We start from the raw sequence: 27,042 nt of genomic DNA on the forward strand, positions 1-27,042 counted from the left end.
CACCTTTGCAATGACCTTCTGGGGTTATGTTTATTTCCGCGGGGTGATGTCAAACGTCATAAATGCATTTACAACATCCGAAGACGTCATTATTCGGAAATATTCAAGTGTTCAGTTGACATCTGTATTGCTTCGTATGTATTCCTGACGTAAGATATGAGAAGCACAATGTTCATTTGTAGACTTGACTTTCAAATAATATTTCAGGTCATTGATGAAAGAGAGACGTGTGTGATTCTGTACGTGGTGGAATGAAAGTGTTGTTTTGGCAATAAAAGTTAGAAAGACAGGTAAGTCAATATAGGGGGTCGCGATGTGGTGTCATGGACTTTATTGTCTTTTATTTGTGAGGAGTGGGTGCACAAAAAATATCGCTTAACTTAAAGAAGTGGTCGACTGAATATGATGCAATCCTAAGACTAGTTACACCACCCCATCACCCTTTGATTAATGACTGGACATGAACGATTAATGAACGGTAGTCATACTGGATCGCTGTTATATTGTTCTAATATTCGTAATTCTAATTCAACTTAGTATGTAACACGAGTTCTGATTGGTCAATGCTATAAATTTCCGACCGTATAATCAGCATATACGGTCGCAATTTGAAAACCGATTCACCGAAACCTTTGAATGTATCCCTACACTATTGGGGTAACGCTGTTTCGCAGGACATTGTCATTTGCAGAAGCCATTGGTCAATTAACTCCCCTATCCAGCTAAAATGGGTGGAATTTGTGTTAAAAAAGACAAAACAGTATCATAAATTTAATTTTAAGTTCAAACAACTTACTCGCAACGGGCTGTTGACCCAACACTGTTAGATGATGAAACAACGCTTACGCGTCGCCGATATAACTAAATTTGCGGCTATATAACCGCCGGTATACGTCCCCAATTCGTCAAACACAGTACAGTTATCCCCTAATTATACATTCTCTTCGTGTATTACTTGTACAGTGTCAAAACCTCTTATCTGCACAATATCTTTAGCCGTGTGTCTGATGAGCCGTTGAACGGTCTTGTGCAGATAAAGGAGTTTTGACAAGAAGAAATATCTGGACTCATCTTTTATATATTTATTGCTAATACCCCTGCACATTTCTAGAGGCGTCCCGCTATCATATGGAAGGAATAATCGCACCTTGAGGAATATGTGTAAGCTGGTTCCCTGCTACCTTCCCGAGCGTCAATTTGCGTTATATGAGGGACTGGCCCCAGCTTTGTGTATATATATGTGCATGATCATACTGACTGACTGACTGAGTTTGGTTTTACGCCGCTTTTAGCAATATTCCAGCAACATCACGGCGGGGAACACCAGAAAAGGGCTTCGCATGATCATACTAATTCAATACCGATTGAGCCAACCAAGTAAATAACATGACGTCATCACCGTATACCCGAGGCATCCTTCCCAATTATTGAGTGACATGGAAATAGGCTTGCCTTGACAGTCAAACAGGTGACTGATAAAATGAACACCATCGAACCTGAAACCCCATCCCCCTTAGTGGAGTCTTACAAGAACTGTAGCATGTTACGCAGTTGATTTACGTTACATAAATTCTCCCACTGAATATAGCCTCATAAATGCTTTCGTCATAACCCTTGTATACCGTATTTCTTACATACGTATCTCGAAATGAACCCTATACGATTCATTTCTAAATTCCCGACGACTTGCGAAGTATATATATAAGAACGTTTTCGTTGGATCTCAGAAATGAACATGTAATATCTTATGTTTTCGCATGCCTGTTATATACTCCCCATCAAAAGTTTAGACTCACTAGTGTAAATGTAGCCACTTTCTTCAGTCAGCTGATCTAAACTAGATTTTGCAAAATGTTATAGACAGTTTAATGGTACTGTTTACACATGAACTGATGTATTGTAAAACAAATTCGTAACGTTGAAAAGTTTATTGTCACGAGTTCAATAAATGATGAAACTCAAAACGCAGCTGTTCACATGCACGATATTTGCACATGCATTTCAGCAATTTGTTGCATGATCCTGGTGCAATTCATCTGCAGAAGGTTTGCAGTTGGTTCCCCCAAGTTAGTGGAGAAATTCATCTTCGATGTAACCACATGTATATACATAACATATAGTGAGTGTTTTAAGTGAGTCTAAACTTTTGATGGGTAGTATATTTTGTTTTCAACATACGGGGGTAATGTTATGGTTTAAAATGGAGTTCCCCATTATAACGGGATCTCTGTCCACAACAGGCTGATGGGACTCATTATATTTGGAGAAAGGCACTCAAAGTCTCGCTTTCGTTCCAAGATGATATTATTTAATTTATAGTGTTGAAGCGATAATAAGGAACGCGCGGCAATTACACGCTTCGTGATAGGCTGTATTTGAGTTATGTCACATCGCTACAATACAGGATACTTCAGTGAATGCAAATCTGTATATAGGTCAGCAATAGCAGGGATAATCTACGCCATCTATTCTCCCTGGCAATAGTAATGCCTATAAGAGTGAGTGAATATGGTTTTACGACACTTTTAGCAATATTCCAGCAACATCACGGCGGGGATATCACAAATGGACTTCACACATTGAACACACGTGGGAAATCGAACCCGGGCCTTCGGCGTGACGAGCGGACACTTTAACCACTTGGCTACCCCATCGCCCTGAAGTCTACGTGAAGACCTCTCTCATTATCAAGTCTTTTGATGCTAACCTTAGCCATATTTTTAGACAAACATCTAGTCTCTGAAATGAACATATTTTACAGAAAAAAACAGTTCCTAAATTATAATCATAAAACACAATAAAAAGGAGCTGAGAGACTTTCTTCATTTCCAGAAACTATGGTAATTATTATTGTTGTTATTGTTATAGGAGTATTTTAGAATTCTGACTGACAGTCAAGGATGTTTTAAAAGTTAGCGAATAGTATTTCAATTAGTAAAAAAGATCAACTTAGCTTTTGATAGGATCCCCTTCGTGGTACAACAATCACTAAAGATATCCATGTAGTTTAACAAGCAAGGGAGTATTTTCATCTTGAACAGAGCGTAAATGTGAGTTTGAAGTCCACGTGGTGTTGTTTATATACAAACCCTCCGGATTATATCTATTTATAGCACGCCTACTTGACGTCTTAACTATTTTCGACGAGATTTCAGGGAGTGACGAAATCATGGCTTGCGCTCAGCAATGAAAGAGCGAGTAACGATCAATAGTATTTGTATTATGTCGTTGGTTTCCTTCATGGTTAATTCTGCGTATTGCGTCATATGTATAAAAATAAAACATTCCCACGTGAAACAGGCTGGGAGCAACACGTGTCGAGTCGAGTCGAGTCGAGTCGAGTGAATATCATTTTATGCCGCTGTTGAAACCATTACAACTATGATACGGCGGCCTGAAATAACTAAACGTGGTAAACCGGTGGTTGATAGCACGAACATTAGCCTAAATTGCCACAAAATACATCTTCTCACTCTCTCATGTTGGAGGATATGAGTATCAAAAGAACACAATGTTAACTAATGGACATATGACAGCTAACCCTCTGAAGTACCAGTATCAAATATTAACTTGTTTAAGACAGAACAAATTTAGTCAAATTTCTTATTTATCAAACCCTGTTGACATTTAATTCATTCATGTCTTCACCTGATGTAAATGAAAATTGAACCTTGATATGTGCATTTAACATACCAGCAGTGAGTGAGTGAGTTTAGGTTTACACTGCACTCAGCAATATTCCAGCTATATGGTGGCGGTCTGTAAATAATCGAGTCTGGATCAGACAATCCAATGATCAACAGCATGAGCATCAATCAACGCAAATGGATACTATGACATGTGTCAACCAAGTCAGCTGGAGTCTGACCACCAGACCCCATTAGTTGCCTCCTCTTACTACGACAAACATGGGTTCCTGAAGATCAATTCAAACCCGGATCTTCAGGTGTTAAGATACCAGCGAGAATAGGATAGAAAATTGTTCTGTATTTGGTAAATGTCTTTTTTGCTGTTTGCTTTGTCTCTTGGCCAATGGTGAGCAGTCTTATGATACCCACAATATACTGGATAAATAACAAACAAGCTTGTGTACATAAAATGTTTATTTATGTACTCCAATCTCGGCATGCCGTTGAATACCTTTTGTCCATATCAACATAACCACATCAGCATGCATTCACGCACACCGTTGAAATCCAAATGTACACATCTGAGAAATGACACATCACTGGACACAGAGAGGTCAGCATAAACACATGAAAAAGGGCTGACAAACACTTGCAGATTGAAGCTTACATTTATGTTGTCTATAGTCCCCATTGATTTAATGACTTGTATTTAACCCCCTTTTGAAAAACATTGATGGTCAGCCCAATGTGATGAATGTGTTAAAGTTTAGCCTTTGGTAATATACCAAGCACCCAGAATAACTGTGGTGTCGGTATGACAAAGAGCATATGGCTGGGAGGACTGGGCTTTGGGATGCAGTTCACAACATGTATAGGTAGTTCCGGCCCTCCTGTGCCTGCGTTGAGTTTCACAAGATTACATCATACACATTTCTCTTTTGTCCTTGTGTACTTGCATCAACAAATATACTCTATATAGTGGTGTTCAAATAGAAGCTGGAACTCACTGCTATTTTGGCCATCTTTCTCATTTTACAGAACAGACAAACTCTGATCGTAAGGTACACAAATGGTTCACCAGCTTTGGGATTCAATACTTGTTTTTGCACAACAAAACAGATATGGAAGGTACTTTGTTCTAATTACTTTATACACCATAATTTATAAACACAACAGACATACTGAATGTACAGGTTGTCTATATACAATACAATATGGCTGACACGTGACTGATCACCATGACAACTGATCACCATGACAACTGATCTTGATTAACAATGCAATGACACTACATATATAGTATAAAAGGAATTCTAATAATATAGTAATAACTCATAAGTCAGGACCATTTTATATTAATGATAGAAATTTGAAGTATTAAGGTAATATGAATATGAACTGAAGTGACTACAATATATCACCGTCTATGCCAATTTAGGTTATGGGCAGCTATCTAATGCTGAATCATGTCAACAAAGTTGCACCAAGAACTAGATACATTCATGTAACAAATCATTGATGAATAAAAGAAAAAAAATATTTCATGAAATTTAAACGTTCACAAATCTGTAAGCTCTGCTAATGTTATTCTTCATTCCCAGATTGAAATAGTAGATGGGGTTTAATAAATATATTGATTTACTTATCAATATATTGATTTTGAAGATCTACATAAGTGAGGGTGGGGTATATAATATAAGGCAATATACAGTAACATCAAAAGAAAGCATGACTGTGAGCTTATTACAATTCTAATATCTAAGTTTCCCTCAAGGCTTATTAAAATACCTCTAAAAATACTTAGTGAAAACAAGTATTTGCCAAACTTTATATAATCAGTGTTCCAGTCCCAATATCATGTCACAGCTTTAGGAGACAGTTCAAAGGGGGGTAGGTCTGTGTGACTGACTTTAGTTTTACGCCACTTTTAGCAATATTCCAGCAATATCACGGTGGGGGACACCAGAAATGGGCTTCACACATTGTACCCATGTCAGGAATCCAACCTGGGTCTTCGGTGTGACAAGCGAATGCTTTAACCACAAGCCTACCCTGTGCAGGTCTGTATATCCAACTGGTTTAACCAATGAAACCAAACAAGTTTACTCAGACCATGGCTTATAATCTGAATTTCAATTCAGGATTCAATCCATAGTCAGTTTCCAGAAGAAAAATACTTTGGACTGAATGATACAAATCCACAAGTCTACAAAATGGTATAAAAAATGTCTGAGCTAAATAATACCAAGCAAAAGCAAGACTAGTCATGAACATCAAATGTGTCTGAAAGTTGTATTTCTCAGTGCTCCATCAGTCCTACAACATGCAATCATACACTTTAATCTGATTACAATGTATCAGTTACAAATATCAGATCTGGAAAATATCACATTATCAACCATTCTCCACATTGCTGTGTACAGTAAACATTTGGCCACCATCAAACATGTAAGTGTTCAGTGGGTAACAGTGGGCGTTGAGAAGCATATAGATTTGCTACTACATGTAGTTGGAAATGAAAATCCATTTCATGCTTCAGCTTATTACAGTGTGTGGACCCCTTCAAAACCAAATGACCCTTTCCATGGGGCCCTGGATGTGTCATTAATGGTCAATTTCCAAATACCATGTGTCAGTTATCAAGATATATTACCTCTGCACATACCTTTCTCACCCTTAAAGTTGATGTTGGACTTAAATGTTTTCGAAAATTATTACTCAAACTGTTCATAGAATAGAAAATATGTGTAAAAACAAAACATTTATGATGTTGAGATGACACATGAATTCCTTCTGTGCCCTAGAGCATCAAACAGCTCTCAGACATTCCATCTATTGGAGGGAGTATTGTGTCCATGCCATCGCCATTGTCCTCGTTAGACACTGCCCCAGGTATAGACCCTGTACAGCAGGTATTACACAATAGGTATTACTCAGTCCAATCTAACTGAGCCCTTAGGCTGCTTTCATCACTGACACATCATAATACCAGAACCATTGTGACATCGCAAAAGAAATATCTTTGTAATTTCAATACTAATAAACCCAGAGAATACTTTTTTTTCATTAGTATTGTCTGGATCTATGAAACAGAGATTGAATACACAAAATTAGTTTCTTTCAAGACTAGTAACTAGATTTAATCAAGAGGTTTAAACAGCTATAAATGTAACAATTACAGACACTATAATGATGTTTGGGTTTGTCCGTTGTTTTAATGCTGCACTGTCCCAGAGACATGACGGTGGTGTGTGAATAAGTGAGTCCGGACCAGACAATTGAGTGATTGAGATCATGAGGATCGATCTACAAAGAGGATTGGTTTGCAAAAATGAGATACAATGGCATGCAATTGAAGAAGGCACCGAGTCTTGACCACCCAGTCCATGTAGTTGCCCCTTGCAAGCAGCAAGTTTGCAGGGGATCCATGGAAACTAAACATAATGCAACAAAACATATCCTATCTGGATGCTTCGATAAGAATGATTGAAAAACAGTGTTTAGTTCCAGTGCCAGTGAGTAAGTTTAGTTTTATGCCGCTTTTAGCAATATTCCAGCAATATCACCGGCGGGGACACATGGTACCCATGTGGGGAATCAAACCAGGATCTTTGGCATGATGAGCAAACACTGTAACCATTAGCCAATGAAGGGTGCTTAAAAACTGATAAAAGACTTAACAATGAAGGTGCTTGAGAAACTGATAACAGACTCACTGATAACAATGAAAGGCTTTGAGAAACTGATAACAGACACACCCAAATACACTTGCTGACATGACCGGCCAAAGACAAAGACAATGATATACAGTATGTAGAAGAGGGTGAACTGCTGATGGTACAGGTGAAGACTGAAGCAGCACATAGCTTGACAAGCTAAATAGGCCTGGTACAACATCACAGAAAAATACGCTGGGCACAGCTGGAACATTTGATTGAGAGAAGGTGGGAGGAGGATATGGGTGCATCTGTACTCATAACATGATTTCACAATGCCTGAAGTCTCATGAAGTATACTACTCCACTTTTGATAAGGACAATTTCACCTTTTCACCATACACAAAACATATTTTCTTCAAATGTCAAGTGATATTTAAATAGAATAGAATAGATTATGAAACATATGTTATATTCTCAGTAAAAGGCATTGTGTTTTCATACGTGGCTGTCCCTATCAAAAGTTGAGTATTATATATGTGGTTTACAAGAGGACAAATGTCTCATGCGTAGACTCTATATGTGATACCTATTCTCCAAAGCATTGGGACATTTGTTTACAAAAACAGCCTTGGGAGAGATGATCACTTCTTCCAAGTCAACCAAATGGTGTCTTGGAAATGTGACTGTCTGACACTGTCACTGGTATTTGATATAATTACAATACTTTATTACAAACACCATAGGGATATTCAAGTATGAAAGACAAACTTAAGCTTGGTTATGAAAATGTAAAGCAACAACTACGGTTGTCAAGGTTACTGAATGAGGTCTATGACAGCAATCGCTCCATTACCTTTAACAACTCCACTGACGCCAGCCCTTGTCACGCCTCCAATGCAGAGGCAGGATGAATGTATTCTATTTTTCCTAACATTTTTAACAGCTCTAATCGTAGTAAATAACTTTATCTTGCTAATTCAGATACCTTACACACTGCCATTTCTCAGAATTGTTTTTATAGTTAATGGGCTGTTTAACCTATTCATTAACTTGAAAAGAATTGACTCCATACCAGTCCATACTGGCAACATATTAATGATTAATCTTACAGATGGGCTACTTCCTATAAAAAAATTTCACTTCACTTAGATGAACTGGTCAAAAGTTGATTCAGCTTGTTCAAGATTCATCACAATAAGCACATGAAAAAAATCCATCAAAACAATTGTAAAACCATCAACAATTATATTGTCTCTCCAAAATATTTTTATATATTCAGTTGATAGAGGAAAATACTCAACCACAGAAAGAACTTAACATTATCCTACTGCTAGTGACTATCAACATCATGTCTCATTCAACAGTCACATACTTGCACATGCCCATAATTTTCTGACCCAACTCAGAACCGATGTCATTATTCTCAAAATTACCCCTAATTTTTCTTACATGTAACTAGTCACGTAATGAAACACAACATTATTGACGCACAAATTCAACTTGATGTCATCTGCTCCATCAGAATGCAAGTCCATAGTCCGTTTTCGATAAAATATAAATACAACTTTGTGGCAGGTGTCAGTTTCACTGGTATCCCTGGGGGTAACCTGCCTGGGGGCGGGGGTACCCTGATGCATATCCTCCTCTGTAAGGGTTTCCCCCTGCTGCAGGGCCGGGTCCGGAGGCTGGGGCATTGTACTGCTGAGGCTGCTGTTGAGAGAAAGTACAGTGTTAGGTTGTCAGGGAAAGATGAGATGGAGGCTATGAATAACATCTCTGTAGAATTATCATACTAATACTAAGGGTGTTACCAAACAAAGTAAAAAAGCTTTTTGCAAGTGTGCCACCAGGTTTTTATAGATGTAAGTTCAAGTCCAAGACTAGTGATATATTCAGAAAAGACTGAGATTTCCCACTACCTTTTACATTTTTGTGACTTGTGAAAATGAAAAAATAAATGTCTCACACTGTTAACTATATATACAGGAAATAGTTTCTTCGATTATGGGTAAAAATACACTGAAGATATACATAAGAGAATTTCTACAAAAAGGGGACACTACAGAAAAAAATCATCCAGGAAATGAGTACCTGGTATAATTTTTTGTACTAATGACATCTCTACTCAACCCAAAGTCATTTCAACAATTAGGCAAACACAGAGCTACCAACTTTAAGGACCTGAGCCCTGTCCTGATACATACTCAGGACTATTGTAGAGCTATGATTTGGAAACAAAGACATGCATCAACAAAGTCAGTAAGTCTGACCACCTGTTAGTCGCCTGTTGTGAGGAACAATGGGTTGCTGAAGACCAATCCACACCCAGATTTTCATGAGAATCTCAGTATGCCTACCATTCAGTCCATCATACTGAAGGGGCAGTGGGGTAGCCTAGTGGTTAAAGCGTTCACTCATCATGCTGAAGATCCAGGTTTGGTTCCCCACATGGGTACAATGTGTGAAGAAGCCAATTCCTGGTGTCCCCCGCCATGACATTGCTGAAATATTGCTAAAAGCGGCGTAAAACCATACTCACTCACCCCATCATACTGAAACAAGCTAGGAACCCTTGCACACAGGGTCTGAGGTCGCCTTATTGCTTAAAGCAGTGGTGCTGAGAGTGATGAGAGATTGTGTGTGTTTATACAAGAAACAAAAACATGCATGTACATAATACCTGACTCAACATTATTTCAGTGTGTGTGTGTGTTTGTCAACAATTGAGTCTAGACAAGATAATCCAGTGACTGGTATCATGAGCATTAATCCACCCGGTGACATGTAATCAACCAAGATAATCAAGTGACTGGTATCATGAGCATTAATCCACCCAGTGTAATCCCATGGTATCATGGGCATTAATCCACCCAGTGACATGTAATCAACCAAGATAATCCAGTGACTGGTATCATGAGCATTAATCGACCCAGTGACATGTAATCAACCAAGATAATCCAGTGACTGGTATCATGGGCATTAATCCACCCAGTGACATGTAATCAACCAAGATAATCCAGTGACTGGTATCATGAGCATTAATCCACCCAGTGACATGTAATCAACCAAGATAATCCAGTGACTGGTATCATTTAATCCACCCAGTGACATGTAATCAACAAGATAATCAGTGTGGTATCATGGGCATTAATCTGTCATGTAATCAACCAAGATAATGCAGTGACTGGTATCATGAGCATTAATCCACCCAGTGACATGTAATCAACCAAGATAATCCAGTGACTGGTATCATGACCATTAATCCACCCAGTGACATGTAATCAACCAAGTCACTCCAGCCTGTGTCCCAATCCACAAAGCACTCAAAGTATGATTGGTTGATTTGATGCTTAACGCCACACTCAGCAGTATTCTAGCTATATGGCGCCAGGCGGCAGCCTGTAAATAATCGAGTCTGGACTAGACAATCCAGTGATCAACAGGATGAGCATCAATCTACACAAATGGGATATGATGACATGTGTCAACCAAGTCAGCGAGCCTGACCACCCGATCCCGTTTCCCACCTCTAATGACAAGCATGGGTTACTGAAGATCAATTCTAACCTGGATCTTCACGGGTCTCGTAGCATAAAGAGCTATCATAACTATTTAGTTAATTGTTGACTCACGAATATCATAGTGCTATGAACATTGGGCCCCTGGCCATCAATTCCATATCTCGGTGGTCTCTTATGAGTGAGTGAATGAGTTTAGTTTTATGCCGCTTTTAGCAATATTCCAGCAATATCACAGTGGGGAACACCAGAAATGGGCTTCACACATTGTGCCCATGTGGGGAATCGAACCCGGTCTTTCGGTGTGACGAGCAAACGCTTTAACCACTAGGCTACCCCACCGCCCCATCTCTTATGAGAAGAATAGGTTCCTGGGGACCAGTAGTCTTACCTGAAACCCCAAAGTGTCTTGTGTACATAACACAGCAGCAAGGTCAGAAGCAGTGACATGGAAACACTATTTGAACCCCAGACCACAAAAGAATAACTTTCCTAAAAATAGGAAACTGAAAAAGTAGAAACTTAACCAAAAAGATAAACAGCATTGTTTATAAGGCAATGGCTTTAGGAACTGGTGAGCAAGAGCGTCTAGAAGACTACAGGGAAAATAAAGACTGTATAACCAACCTTACATGATATAACAAATACCTCAGTGTGTGTGAAATGCATATTTGTCAAACATGATGTTGTAATTAAAAACTGTTAAATCTTGGCGATACACACTAATGTAATGATTCCAACAACAATGTTTGGCCATCAATCTTTTCTTCTTATCAAAAAAGAAATCAACTGAAATCAACATGTGTTGTGGTAAACGTGTCAGTCTGATACAAGGTTTATAATTATTTGTATCAGACAACCTAAAATCTACACAGAAATGAATTCATGTAATGTTTCCCTTCAAGATTAAAAGACGAAAATGTGGATGTGCAAGTATGGTTCTCCTGCATTGTTATCTCCCTTGTATCCAAGATTATGACTGACTGACTGACTGAGTTTTGGTTTTACGCCGCTTTTAGCAATATTCCAGCAACATCACGGCAGGGGACACCAGAAATGGGCTTCACACATTGTACCCATGTGGGGATTCGAACCCGGGTCTTCGGCGTGACGAGCCAACACTTTAACCACTAGGCTACCCCACCGCCCTCCAAGATATATGACATGACTGACCATGCTGTTTTGCTTTTGTTTGTTGTGTAACACCACAGCAATTTTCTAGCTATATGACAGTGGTCTGGACCAGACAATCCAGTGACTGACATCCTGAGCATTGATCTAGGCAGTTGGGACACGATGGCATGCATGAACCAAGTCAGCAGGCCTGACCACCTGATCCTGTTAGTTGCCTTGGTTTGCTGAAGACCAATTCTAACCCGATCTTCAACGGTACATCATGTAAGTAGAGATAGGAGAAGACCCAAACACCTTGAACAAAATGATTCCAAGATAAACCAGAAAACAATAACCATGAAATAAATGGCACCAGCTCAGGTTTACCTTCTTTCACCACTCAGATCCAAACAAGTGAAACTGTGATCAAAAGTCAAACTTTGATTGAGTATTTAGTCATTACTCTCGGAAAATTGCCTCGAACAAAATTTTATGGATATATTTCATCTGATCTTATCTCGTGGTACCAGAAATTGAATTGAAAAATTATGAATGTCCTTTTACCACAAGCAAGCACAAGCGAAACAATTTGGGAGAGAGGGAGACATTTGATGAAGCCCCCATCCACACAACTCAAGAAGGACCAAACCAATCGAAGGGAGATAATTCTGAATGAACATGACTTCTGTCGTTTCAGTTTTTGTCAGATTACAGACATAAAAAAGGCTGTTTTTGCAGTTTTTTTCTTTCAAACCTTACACAGAACTTAGCCAAGCGAATAATATCGATATACCATGTTGGACATCCACAAAAAACGACACAACAAACTGAAAGACAAAAGCAGACATGCAGACTAACCTGTCCTTGTTGGTAGCTTTGCTGTGGCTGTCCATACATTTGCTGTTGTCCTGGCTGTGGCTGTTGTCCTGTTAATCCATATGGTGCTGACTGAGGAGCTCCATAGCCAGGCTGTCCGGGCTGAGGCTGTCCGGGCTGGGGATGTCCAGCCTGAGGCTGAGGTTGGGATTGCCCTGTCTGGGGTTGCCCTGTCTGGGGTTGCCCTGTCTGGGGTTGTCCTGGCTGGGGTTGACCTGGCTGAGGTTGTCCTGGGTTATACCCTGGTTGTCCTTGCTGGTATTGAGCGTACCCAGCTGAAAAAGATAAAAGTATCATTGTTTTTAGTGGGTTTTATAAATTACATTTTTGCTGGTTGCCCATCAACACAAGTTTTATTTTTAACAAATGATATTATTCAAAAGAAGTCAAACTATTGTGAGTGAGTGAGTTTAGTTTTAACTTGCTTTTACCAGTATTCCAGCAATATCAATGGGCTTCACACATTGTACCCATGTGGGGAATCGAACTTGTGTTTTCGGTGTGACGAGTGAACACTTTAACCACTAGGCTACCCCACCGCCCCTCTACCATAAATAACACTGACACACAACACTTTCAGTACATAAAGTGGGAGGAATGGGAGTGCTATTATGGAGTCCATACATGGATCCAGAGAGGTGCTATTGTTTACTGCCATCATCATGATAACCACTTCTTTGATACAATATTGCCATTGTACTTGTACTGCCACACTATTTTGTACTGCCTTTATAATAATTAACACTGACTTGTAAGCTTAGTTCATTTTCAGGGTTTCAGAATGTATTTTAAAAGCCACTTGCCACAGGGCAAGTGACTTTAAGAAAGTAACTTGTCCTGACTAATTTTCTACCTGCCCTGATTTTATGACATAATTATGATGATGTAATTATGAAAGAAGAAATCAACATGGTATTTGATGTTAATGTTTACTGGACTATTAATTGAAAAGTGATAAATAGCAAAGAAAGATAACTCTACTTTATTATCATTGCGAAAATGTAACAGCTACATTTTGAGCAGATATGAAATTAAATCCAAGTTTGTTTGCGGTTTGAAACCATAAGTGGAAATTATCTAGTAGCCCACGGACAAGTAAGATACCATTATTTGATTGCCCGAAATGAAAACTGACTTGTCCCGGGCGTCGGGCGATGGGATTTTGGAACCCCTGATTTGTTAAAAGAATAGTTAATAATTCACATTTCTTTGTTGTTTGTTGGTTTCCTTCCGTCTGTTATGGACTGATTTCCTGTTTATTATTGCTTCAACCTAGGAATGAACATGTAACAAAATAAGCTGTTGTTCTTGTCAGACATAACCAACCTTGTCCAGGCTGTTGGTGTCCGGGCTGTTGGTGTCCAGGCTGTTGGTATCCAGCTTGCTGTGTCTGCGCTTGCTGTTGCCCCTGGGTTTGACCAGGAAATGCTCCGGGTTGTCCTGCAAGCTGGTGCCCCCCTCCCTGTGACTGCTGTGAAGCAGGTGGTTGTTGGTACCCAGGCTGACCAGAGAAGGCCTGCTGAGGGGGCTGTTGTGGGAAAGACTGGGGTGATGGTGTTGGTTGCTGTTGTGGGGTACTTGGGCTGTTGCGTGGGTGTTACTTGCTGTTGGCGTTTGTATTGGTTACTAGCTGATGATCCTACACTTGAAATACTGTCAGGTGTACCGGGACGATCATTTGTTGCTGGAATACAGAACACATATTACATGCATTTCTCATTTATGCTCTGTCATGAAGACTGCCATACAGCCATAACTGACTGACTGACTGAGTTTTTACGCCGCTTTCAGCAATATTCCAGCAACATCATGGCGGGGGACACCAGAAATAGGCTTCACACATTGTGCCCATGTGGAGATTCGAACCCGGGTCTTCGGCTCGAACCATTAGGCTACCCCACCGCCCCCCATACAGCCATAAAGTTCTCAAGGCAAATGCAAATAATAACTGCTTGTTACACTAGTCAAATAAATCTTCTGACACAACAAACCAACTTACAATCACTTGCAATGCCGAATGATGACATAACCTTGTTCTGTGTGCTCTCCTCCACTGACCTCTGCGATGACAAGGGGTCGAACTCCTTGCTGCTGGCCACATGGGCAGGCCGCTGGAAACCTCCACCCCCAGAGCTACCTTTCTTGGAGGGACTTGGCCCCAAACCAGATCCTTCAGGAACAGAAATATGTTACACTGCTAAAAATGCATCCACGATAATCATGTGTCATGTCTTCAGTCTATTGTAATATACACCACATACACCCTGGAACCATTCGTTGCCATGGTTTCCTTTTGGGTACAAATGGATGGATGTTAAATATAGATATCAAATAAAAATTACTCTGAGTGAGGTAAATTTGGTCTTAAGGGAGAGATGGAAGTGATGGAGGCGGCAGTGTCACTTCAGAAAACCAAGTTTTATCCAAATGAATCCAGGGTATTCACCTTCTTTGATTGCAGCTACAATACATTATACAATCAAGGAAGCAAACAACGTAATTCTTCAGCTTACATAATAAAACTTCATATTGCTATAAACTACTCTTCATCTTTTTTAACGTTAATCATAAATATCCATATGTAAAAACAGCTTTATTATATTCCTAACTGATTTGACCTGACTTAACACTAGAATGCACAAGGATGCCCTCAACCGAACATTGGATCAATAACCACATTTTACATTAAGGCAATCAATTAATTTTTCACTTAGTATGAAAATATTCATATTTGCAAAAAATCTTATAAACAGGCGACTCAAAAGGATTAGTGTCATTCATGTAAAGAAACATAACAAATATTCATGCAAGTATACTGGGTAAACATTAGTACCAATATGTATAAGACCATATTTGTGATATATGATTTTTACATCCCCACATCCACAAGAGCAATTGATGTGCCTATTTATCACTTTTCACTATACATATTTAAAGGGTGTGTGTGTATATCAGTTTTAATTACTTTCATAATATGTAGAATGTATAGTTACACAAAGTAACAAAATATTTTGTTTCATGTTATCCTGTAAATCTGTGAACATATTTCAGAAATTCTAAGAAAGCATCAACCCAAATATACTGAACCACAAAAGAAACATCGCCTTTCAAAATCAAAATGCAAAATTTTGTTCTTACAAGGTGGTGTTTTTATTGTGATTGTACCGTTTTGTTAACATGTTTTTCAATCCAAATTGACAGTTAGTACCAACATAAGTGTTTGTGATGAAAAAAGGATATCGACCAAACGCACCGAAAAAGGCAGACATGGTAAAAGGTAAAAGGTTCCGTATGACAATCGTGAAAATAGAAATGCACATGCATGCCGTGACACCCTACCAATGAAAGCGACTCTCAAACTCGCTTGAAATCATTTTTGTTTTGACACAATCACCATGCCACGGCTTACGAGAGATCAGAGGAACCAAGTATGGGGACGATTGAAAGTTGTCTAGACTGCACAATCATTTTAATGTTCATGTTAGGACAATCTACCCACTGCAGGAGTAGTATCAGGTCACTAACAGCATCCAAGACCGTCCACGCGACCTTCAGTAACATCCCAACGTCAAGACCGACAGATTGTGCGCAACCATTTTGATCGCTTCCCAGAGCGAGGGAAACAGCACGCCAGACCATTGGGACTCACAACAGACCCATCAGTGCCGATACAGTGCGTCGATGTTTATGCGGAAGAAACCTCTGCTGTCACAGATCATATCGTAGTCCTGTCCTCAACGCTCATCACCGCCAAAACCGACCAAAATGGGCAATGGAGACCTGTGCTTTTATCTCATGAAAGCCGATATTGTGTTTCGACAGTCGATGTCGATGTTGAAAGAGACTCGTGGGATGGTCCAAGCATCATGGTGTGGGGTGCAATCGTACTGGACCAGTTAGTTGACACCGTGGTGTTCCACAATCTTGGTCCAGAATGAGGAAATGACGTGACGTGACCAAGTCAAAAGACCCCCAAGTTGTACCACATTTTGGACGTTACATAAATCACATCTTCCAGCAAGACAACGCACGTGCCCACACTGCCAGAGCAACATTGGACTTCCTAAGACAACATTGTACCCAAACCCTACAATAGCCTGCACTCAGTCCGGATTTAAGTCCAAAAGAACACCTTTGGGACAAGATTCAAAGAAAAATGAATGACCTCCAACCAAGGCCGACAACTGCGGCAGGACTCGATCAGGCATTTCGCAGAGTATGGACCCAAGTGCCTATGGCCTTCATCAACCGGCTTAGTCATTCCATGTACAGACGATGCATCGCTTTCATCGATGCTAATGAGGCCACGCACAATACTGACTTTGGAGTATCTTAATGGTACCATTATTAGTGATTTTGCTTGTGTGAACTCTAAATGTGATTCCCGACAATGTGTTAACCATAATTGTCAAGTTTGAACTCAATCCTCCGTTTTGATTGTTAAATAGAGTGAATTAAAGTGTGTGCTTTTAGAAACCGCCATCGGTGCGACATTTCTTTTGTGGTTCAGTATAGTTCTGTAGAATAACCAAAGTCAGATACAGTCTTTATCTCACCATGCCAGAAATGTGTGTCATAATTCAAACTACAGGGTTTAAATTTGAGATTTTAAATTTGTGTTGTCCATAAGCTGATGCATGTAATCAAGGTGATGGAGCTATCAGATATAAACCAACCATGTGAACCTGTTATCTGGACAGGATACAACACATGCAGTGATATAATTGGATTATTGATTATAGATTTTCTCTAACATAATACAATGCTGGCATTGTTACAAGTGCTGGTGTATATGCTCAGTCAAACATCAAAGGAGCACCTGTTACAGGTGCCCATCTGAATCCTGACGACATGACACATGGCATTAATTATCAGTTTAAATCATAATTATTAGTCTATATGAATAAAAGAATGAGTTGTCCCCATGAAACCTGGTTGACTGTCCACATATCTAGACTTCCCCAATATGAAGATAGAAGTACCATACATCCATGGACTTATCATTCAGTACAGCCTTGGAGCAAGGCTATGAAACTTGCAATGTGTAGTCTCACTGATACCTCTGAACTATCTAGATCTATGTTATATCAGGCCTAATCTCACATTAGTTACGAAGAAGTGATTCAGGGACATACCAATGATTTTAAAACCAATTCATATTGAGAGAAAAAATTGTCTGAATTTGGAATTTTATTGAAGTCCTTGTTTTCATATATTGAGACATATTTTATGATTCTATTTAAGGTGATAATGTTGAACTAAACATACCTTTCCATATTTATAATGTCCTGTTATTAAAAAAATACAAATCACCACTGCAAACTAACAGGTGAGTATGTGAGCCTTGGGTGTTAGGAAGAGAGCAATATTGCATACAATATTTCTGTGAAGTCATTTCTTAAACTGTATCAGAGAAAAGTCAGATAAATAATCAAGTCACATCTGAAAATGAATAACATGGATTTGACCATGGATCACGGATTTGATGGCAGCGATCTCCTTGAATATTTGACTGAGCACCATCCATATCGTGTACACAATACTGACAAAAGCATGCCACATGCTGCATAGTGTAACACCAGTGCAGGGTATTTAGTATAAGACGTAGCTCAAAACTGCACTAGAATCATCTTCGATGTATGAGAAGTGAATTAGCTGGGATGTATTCCACAATTTGGACAGTCAGCCAGATATCACTGAATATGAATCTTTTCATAACTCCAAATTGCAAATTGTTTCTGGACATTGAAAATGTAACTATGGTAAACACTGCATTTGAATTTTGATTCCCAAGCTTTCTGTGGTAGTTACAAACAAATATCCTTCTATTACATTTCAAAATGTGTGTGAGAAGATCAGTCATTTGGAAATAAAGATTATAAATAGCAATACCATCATTACTTGACATGGTGATAAATACAAACAGTTCCTTTGAATCCAGAAAACTGAGACAGAGAAATCAAATTAATGCATCAAATAATTTTTTAGACAAAATAAATCTTTAATCAACATCCCACAAAAATCAGAAAAACAGTACAAAACTAGAATACTAAACAGTATGAAAACACATCAATTCCAAATGAGACAGAACCCAGTCTTGCACTGGTCAGTATTTGAGCCACTGGTTAGACAGGTGTTAGTGCTAGCTACCATCGAGTGTGTCACAGGTACTTGAGGGTGCAGGCGTCGGCTCCAGTCGGTCAAGGATTCGGTTCACACGGTCACGAATTTGCTGCAGTTCTTTCCGTAAAAGTTTAACTTCATCTGTCTCAAGGGGCTTGGGTTGGCCATTGACTAGAAGAAACATAGCGAACATTTTAGGCTTCTGTTTCATATTTTCTGTAGAGAAACTTTGGCAACAAAACATCATTATTTCTACATCTCAGTGTGCCACACTGTGAGTTAAAACTTGTGACACAATAAGCAAATGACAAAACATGCAGAGTTCAGGAATTCGGTTAATTTTTAATCTAACATTTAGATACATTCCACTGATACTTCTTAAATAAGGTTTCAAAGCAGTGATGTCAGAGCTTAAAGAAATGCTGAAGCGTACACCGATTCACTTTTGCTGCTGCAATAAGTAACTTATCTTTAAAGGGGAATCAGTTCACTTTTAATATTGACAAACCTTTCTTTGGCTCCTTGTCAACCATTTTGAGCTTCATACTTAATCTTGGTGACAGAATGTTAACATTGTTTAAGGACTTGCACAGAGAACCCAAATGTATCCTAAAAACATTAATATCAAGTTTGTTTGTTGTTTAACGCCACACTTAGCAATATTCCAGCCATATGCTGGCAGTCTGTAAATAATTGAGTCTGTACCAGACAATCCAGTGATCAACCGCATGAGCATCGATCTACACAAGTGGGATACGATGACATGTGTCAACCAAGTCAGCGAGCCTGACCACCAAATCCTGTTAGTCGACAAGCATGGGTTGCTGAAGATGAATTCTAATCCGGATCTTCACGGGTAATGATATATCAAACAAACACCAATGGGACTTACCGAATAATGTAATTTTAAGTATTCGGCTACACTGAATGGCAAAGGAGAGGTCTGAACTGTCAAATATTGTTATCAAATCCCCATCTGAAAAAGTAGAATATAAACATTAGTATCAAAAAGAGTGATCCTGACTCTGACAGACATCATTATGAAAATTTCATGACATTCTTATCAGTTTCTATCAGTTCATCTTGACACACATCATATTATATTCAGTGGTTCAAGGCCAAAAGAAGGCAGGAACATTTCAGAGGTAGGTCTAGGATTTCTGAAAGTGGGGATGAAAGTCATTTGATTTATTTAAGATCATGATTTGGTCCCTTGAATTACACATACACTTGTTGACAGTAGCAGTCATACAACAACCAGCTTGCTCCAACTTGTACTTGAAACTGACACGCATTAAGAAATCTATGCTCCAAATGCCCTATTTGAAAATTATCACTATCAGTTAGTCAGTTAAAAAGACATGGTGCCATAATCTCACAACACATGTATTTCACTTCACAGTCTAAGTAAACTTATGCTTATTATTCATTACACTGCTATACTGAGTCTATTAAACAAACCCTAGTAGAAGGTTGTGTTTACTTAGACTGATGTACTTCAAAGCACAGTACATCAAATAGCCAGTGTGAAATTCAGTGTGACTACTCTTAGTTTTATTTCTAAAGTAATCAATGAATGAATGATACTTAATTATTAGGCATCATTGTTGCATTTTTTTCATCACTGAATATGTTGAAAAATGGCCAAAAAGATGTGTCAAAGTAAATTAATCAATTTCTGGAAAATGATGATGAATATCTGGTAGAACAGCCAGATGTGGGAGCTGCAGGTTTGAAATTGAAATTTAACTGCCCATGTTTATTGATTACCTGGCTGTTCTACCATCAAATGGTACCCCCTCATACAAAAAAAGTGAAAAGTGACAACAAAATAATGATCGTTTGTTAAACAACATTTTTATTCGGGTGTCCAAAATTTTAAAACAAATTGGGTCTGTCGATTTCATGTAACTATGCAAAATTTGGTTTTGTTGCAATTATTAGATTTTGTGCTAGTGAGCAATATATTATTCATCGGTCTCAAATGAAATCAAACGGACTGTAGTGAGGATAATGTCACACAATCATTAAGTTTAAAAATCTGAATTTTTCTAAAGTGTGCAAAATTCTGGATACAAGATCAAAGAGTTTAAATTACTAAAACAACAGTTCTGCAATAATTCAAGGGAAATAGTCTACATCATGTCTACAGTATAATACTGTCTTGCAAAAGAAAGTGTCAGTTTCACGGTCACATGACCAGCCTCTCACGAAATGAAAAAGCTCAAATAACGATGATTATGTAGACATCAGATTCAAGTACAAGTATTCAAATGAACTGACATAATGAAAGGTGTTTGGACCAGTGGGCGAAATTGTTTCCAAATTTTGATAGCCAGTCGGGCTAGCTATGCTTGAAAGTTACTAGCCCAGAAAATAATTCACTTGCCCGAAATTTGAATGTAGAAACTATGTAAATGATTACAAAAACGTACAATACCATCAAAAAACAAATGACCCTATGAAAATTCACTAGCCAGTCTGGCCAGTGACTGTGGAGATATACTGGCCCGACTGGATTTATACTAGCCACTGGCCAGTGGCTATTTCGCCCGCTGGTTTGGACCCACCAATGATTTAGGTGAAACTGCCATTTATTATCAAAACCCACACAGTACATTTACCTTCGTCCTTATATTTAACAATGATGTCATCATTGCTGTTGAGTTTTCCACGATAGACCCGCTGCATCATAACAAGGAGTTCATCATATGTGATGTCCTCATTGTGTATGGGGATACGTCGGATGTCTTCACCAAGCTGAACTTTGATGATCAGCTTCCCACTGAGGTCCAGCTGTGGGTCCAGGTTGTTCTGCATGGCCGCCTATATCTGCACATATACAAGCAGCATGGACAATATATCATACAATACAAAGTCTTCCACCATATTAAGTAACTAAGAATCACCATGTGTCATTTGACACATATGCATATTGACTTCAAGTCAGGCCTGATATTTACAGCATTGATTTTAGTTACGAAAACTACAATAGAAATAGCCAAGAATTCTATTCCCCAAACCAATGCCAACCAGATGACTCCCTTTGTTGAAAACTAATAACTTTATCTGTAGTTAACAGCTTGATAGATTGAATCTGCTTTGGTCTATTTTGCATCATTGACTTTTTGTGCAGTCAGTACTATCCAATCAGAGATTTTATATGAAGTCAATACCTGTTTTTATGGACACAAAAGTAGTAACAATACTGACTGATGTTTTGACAATGCTATGGGCACTGGTGTCAAAGATGTGGTGGAGTAGCCCAGTGGTTAAAGCATTTGCTTGTCACACTGAAGGCCTGGGTTCGATTCATCACATGGGTACAATATGTGAAGCCCATTTTTGGTGTCCCCCACCATGATATTGCTAAAACTTAAGCTGCTTGAAACTAAAACTCACTCACTGGTGGCAAATGTGGCAGAAAGTTTGCTCAAATTAAATATTACATAGCCATTCTATTTTAACTAAACATGTCTATGTTACTAAACTATTTGATAAATGGTGGCAAAGTGAGAACAAGTGTAGAAGTGAGCAAAGCTCACATAACCCCGCTTCCCACCTTGGGACATGGAAATGACTGATATTGATATATATAATGTGACAAGGATCAGCAGCTCACAAGACTTTCTCTTTGACTCTACTAAACTTTATATACATGTTAGATAATAGTTTTGGCATGTACTGATTACGGTAATAATTTATGGAAACTAGATTTTTTTGTGTTTTCCGTGGAAACCTGACATACAGTTGAACTTGACTGTCTCATGTTGCACACAATGGACGTAGATGAAGATTGCTATTTTTTAGCACAAGGCATATCTGTGGGTCATGATTAACTTGTGTATTAAGTTTGGTGAACCTAGCACGTATAGTTTCGATGATATGCCATGGTCAGGTAACCATCAAATACATTTTGCATGTACCTAGCATGAACCTAGCATGTACACTTTAAGAGATATGCTCTGGACAAAATAATCGAACACATTTAGCACTAAGTCATGTTTCCATGGAAACAGCAAAAAATACAATTCATATCTGGATCTAAACCCCAAAAGGCACATCTAAGGATCATGCTTGATATGTGTACCAAGTTTGATGAAGCTAGCATGTATAGTTTGGAAGATCTGCGCCGGACAAGATGACATCCTCATAGTCACAGCCTAAGTCGTGTTTCCATGGAAACAGCAAAAAAACTAAATTCTGAAAAAACTTTAAAATAGCAAAAGGCACATCAATGGGTAATGATTAACACGTGTGTGAAGTTTGGTGAACCTAGCATGTAAACTTTAAGAGATATGCTCCGGACAAAATAATCGAACACATTTGGCACTAAGTCGTGTTTCCATGGAAACAGCAAAAAATACAGTTCATATCTGGATCTACCCCCAAAAGGCACATCTAGGGATCATGCTTGATATGTGTACCAAGTTTGATGAAGCTAGCATGTATAGTTTGGAAGATCTGCGCCGGACAAGATGACATCCTCATAGTCACAGCCTAAGTCGTGTTTCCATGGAAACAGCAAAAAAACTAAATTCTGAAAAAACTTTAAAATAGCAAAAGGCACACCAATGGGTAATGATTAACATGTGTGTGAAGTTTGGTGAACCTAGCAAGTAAACTTTAAGAGATATGCTCTGGACAAAGTTTCGGGACGGACGGACGGACGGACAGAATGAACGCTATATACCCCCGCTACTTCGTAGCGGGGGTATAATAATGTAACTCTTCATGTTTCAACTTTTCCTATACATGTACATGTATTCTAGTTACTCAGAAATGTTAGAAATTGCCAAGTATTGATGCTATCCCCTCAAAGTCAGGCAAATAGAGGTCAAGTGACCATACATTGCTTTTCATGCATCAAAACAAACATGAATGTATAGTAATTCTGAAGACTATTGGCTCTAAAGTCTAAAACAGAACTGGGCACCCTTGCAATGGTCCACATGTATACAAGGAAGCTGCTTTATCGTAAATTTTATCAATGACTAAAATAATCAATTATTGGAAACATTGTTGATAGGATAATTTATTAATGATTATCGATATGAAAACTGTGTTATCGATAATATCATACATTAACTTTTGTGATAGAAAAAAGTTTAATTCTCTCACACAATATACAAATTAAGGACTTTAATCATGGTTTCCTTCTAAATTATGTTCAGGGCATTGTTTTGTTAATCCATGCAAATACATGGCACAACCAACTATAGCCGAGAGCCGTGATGCATCGCAGCTCTTGGCTTAACTAACCAGTGATGTTAAATATATTCATTTCTTTCTGACATACTTAGCATTTTTGCTCAAAGTTATGTCTCCGATATTTACCAATCCCCAAGATCTATATCGATAAATGCCCATGTAAATTTCATAAACAAACATTGAAACAAGCCATATCTTTAAGGAAACTGGAAAAGGCAGAAACCCAAATATCATAAAATTCCTCATCATACAATACCTGTGAGAAAGGCAGAGAAAACTACAGGTAACTTCCATGTTAAAAATGACAATTAACATGCTGACTTTTCACGTTTGCGTATTTCCTTGAGCATTATTTTATTCCTGTTTATTTCTCTTACCAGGAAAATTTGCTGGCACCAAATACTCAAAAGATTTGCAAATAACACATAACGTTTTTAATAATGTTTAATTATAAAATTGCACAATCCAGAATGAGTTTTACGGAGAAATTATGTACCCCTGTAGTAAATACGCAAATAGTAATGTGCTCTGTTTTATGTAACTTAAAAAGTGCAAATCTGCTTACATATTCGAAGATTTTCAATTCTTAGACAAAAATAAAATTTAAGTCAACATTATAACTACTGCGTCACATAAGATGCATAGTCTTAGTCGTATGCGGTAAACACACAGCTGCCGGAAATATTGACGTCGACGCCGGCTACCAATCATTCCAATGTCCTATTCTCATCACTGTCGGTGCGTTTAGCTCAGGAGCTAACTGTGATAAATATACCATACGTCTTCTACAGGTTATCAATCGCTATGGTAAAAGAAATCAATGATTCAAACCTTACAGTAGTTTGGCAACAAGTCACGAGAATATTGAGTCAGTCTTGTCTGTTCGTCTCGATGTGGCAGACCACTTATGACACTGCATAAGACACTTGCAACAATAACAAATTGTCATCGGGAGTTACTTCCCCTTACTATTGCTAAAACGGAGATTTTAAGGCCGTTTTTATTAATGTAGGCAGGACAATGGCCCTGTTTAGCACTCTGAATTGATATTATTTGACAAATGGACAAAACCTTACAAATTATAATGAAATATATTACATGTGTACACATGAATGAGAACTAAACTTAACCCGTTTCTAAGATTGCATGTTCGGGATGAAAAACAAAACAAATTGTGCCAAATATTATTCATATTTTCATTTTATCATGATTAAAAGTTGTTATTAAAGCTTAATCAAGCCTAGTGATTTTGTTGTGTTTTTGCTCTATAAATCAAGAATTAACTCGATTATAAGTAGTTTTTTGTTTAAAAATACTTCATGCAATATATTGCAATACATATCGCAATACATGCTTTCGCATCGCAATATGAAAATTCTCTACAATACCCACCCCTAATATTTACTTTCTTCTAATGAGTTTTCTCACGAAATCGGGCTTTTTCATTCATTTCAGTCACACTTACTTAATCATGCTGAAAGTCCAAAACGTGAACGTGTTAGATATAAAACAACAACACAGTAGTCATCATTTGAAAATATGTAGTAATTCTTTTGCAAGTATTTCATAGTATTAAGCCAAATTTGACATTTCCATTGGTCCAAACAATCGAACGTTGTCAAAGACGGAAAAATGTGATGGGAACGGGAATGTGAAGTGGGTTACACAATAATGTCGGATTACGTTGATTTGATACAAATAAAGCTGACAGGCGCGTAGCAAGGCAATTTTTTCGTGTAAGCCCGATAGGCTGCAAAGCTTTTTATTTAGATAGTATTGAGGACTTGCACAACCAGTCATGTGTAAGCCCGGGCTTTTTTTTATAATGGTAGCTACGTCCCTGGCTGATCGCCGGGAATATGTCCTCAGCTTCGGACTGGAATAGGTACTGGGATCTTGGGGTGGTAACCAACGAGGTACTGAAATTATTCGATCATGAACTGGACAGTGGTTGTTGTCATGAACAACGCCCCATCAGTCAACGAGCTTGACCGCCCGATTTTGCCACCATCAAGCATTGATGTATACATTCTTTTGCCTGGGAATTTACATCTAAACTCCATCGCTTCTATACAGGCTGTCATTTAAGACACTCTGAAAATTATGACCATGTAATGTTTGGCCAATAAATGGCTTCACACATTGTACCCGTGTGGGGAATTGAAGCAAGGTCTTCGGCGCGTCATTATTACCCCATTGCTACCCCAGCGACCCTTGTGATCTTTGAGACAGACATAGCACATATGGCGCTTGTACGGTGGGGTAGGCTAGTGGTTATGGTGTTTGCTCGTTACGCTGAAGATCCGGGTTCGAGTCCCATATGGGCACAATGTGTGAATCCCATTCTGGTGTCCCCGCCGTGATATTGCCGTGAAAAGCGGCGTAAAACTAAACTCACTCACTCATATGGCGCACTATCTATTGTTTATTCGAAAATATTGGGGGACACAGATGACCCAATCCTCTTGGCCACCGCAACTGCCTGTGCACAGCTGATTGTCTGGCGCTCAACAGAAACCTATGGTTGTGGGTTCGAATCTCCGTTCTCCCCGGTTGTGTTTTTAGGTTTGTCGGCATTATACTAGTGGTGTGACGATTCATCGATACGCATCGATGCATCGATCCACGGGCCGCCGATACACTGAATCGATACAAAGTTTTACATTGTCGTATATCCCGATACGATACTTCAAATGGGCCAAGTTACATCGATGTTTTACTTTGAATACTGTCGAATCGCGATATCTGTCAAGAAAGACTTGATTATTAAAATATATGCATACTTATTTTCCCCTTCATCCGTTTCTCGGAAATTCTCGCGTCACGAACTGTGTCAGACGTAGCGACATTCACAAAGTCCGTGTATAAACTTAATTATCTCATTTCCAAATGAACATTGAAAAACGCTGGCGG

At 38.7% G+C, this 27,042-nt stretch overlaps 1 protein-coding gene across 7 annotated transcripts; it reads right to left on the reverse strand.

The window, feature by feature from the left end:
* Positions 1-1,732: 1,732 nt before the first annotated feature.
* LOC124269200 (protein TFG-like) lies at positions 1,733-25,043 on the reverse strand. 7 transcript variants are annotated; one of them, XM_046704209.1, is made up of 9 exons: positions 24,966-25,043; positions 21,543-21,750; positions 19,811-19,894; positions 18,946-19,089; positions 14,795-14,965; positions 14,122-14,479; positions 12,778-13,070; positions 7,085-8,998; positions 1,733-1,744 (listed from the first exon to the last, which is right to left on the reverse strand). In XM_046704209.1, the coding sequence occupies exons 2-7, from the start codon at positions 21,736-21,738 to the stop codon at positions 13,031-13,033; spliced, it is 993 nt and encodes a 330-aa protein (XP_046560165.1). In that variant the 5' UTR covers positions 21,739-21,750; positions 24,966-25,043; the 3' UTR covers positions 1,733-1,744; positions 7,085-8,998; positions 12,778-13,030. The 7 variants fall into 7 exon arrangements, with proteins under 7 accessions (XP_046560165.1, XP_046560166.1, XP_046560169.1 ...); XM_046704210.1 differs by lacking the exon at positions 1,733-1,744 and adding an exon at positions 12,276-12,339 and having other exon boundaries at positions 4,091-8,998; XM_046704213.1 differs by lacking the exon at positions 1,733-1,744 and having other exon boundaries at positions 4,091-8,998; positions 18,967-19,089.
* Between the last annotated feature and the right edge of the window lie 1,999 nt (positions 25,044-27,042).

The sequence above is a fragment of the Haliotis rubra genome, unplaced genomic scaffold (genome assembly GCF_003918875.1).
Source record: "Haliotis rubra isolate DU_JTF1 unplaced genomic scaffold, ASM391887v1 Scf143, whole genome shotgun sequence".
Taxonomy (NCBI): domain Eukaryota; kingdom Metazoa; phylum Mollusca; class Gastropoda; order Lepetellida; family Haliotidae; genus Haliotis; species Haliotis rubra.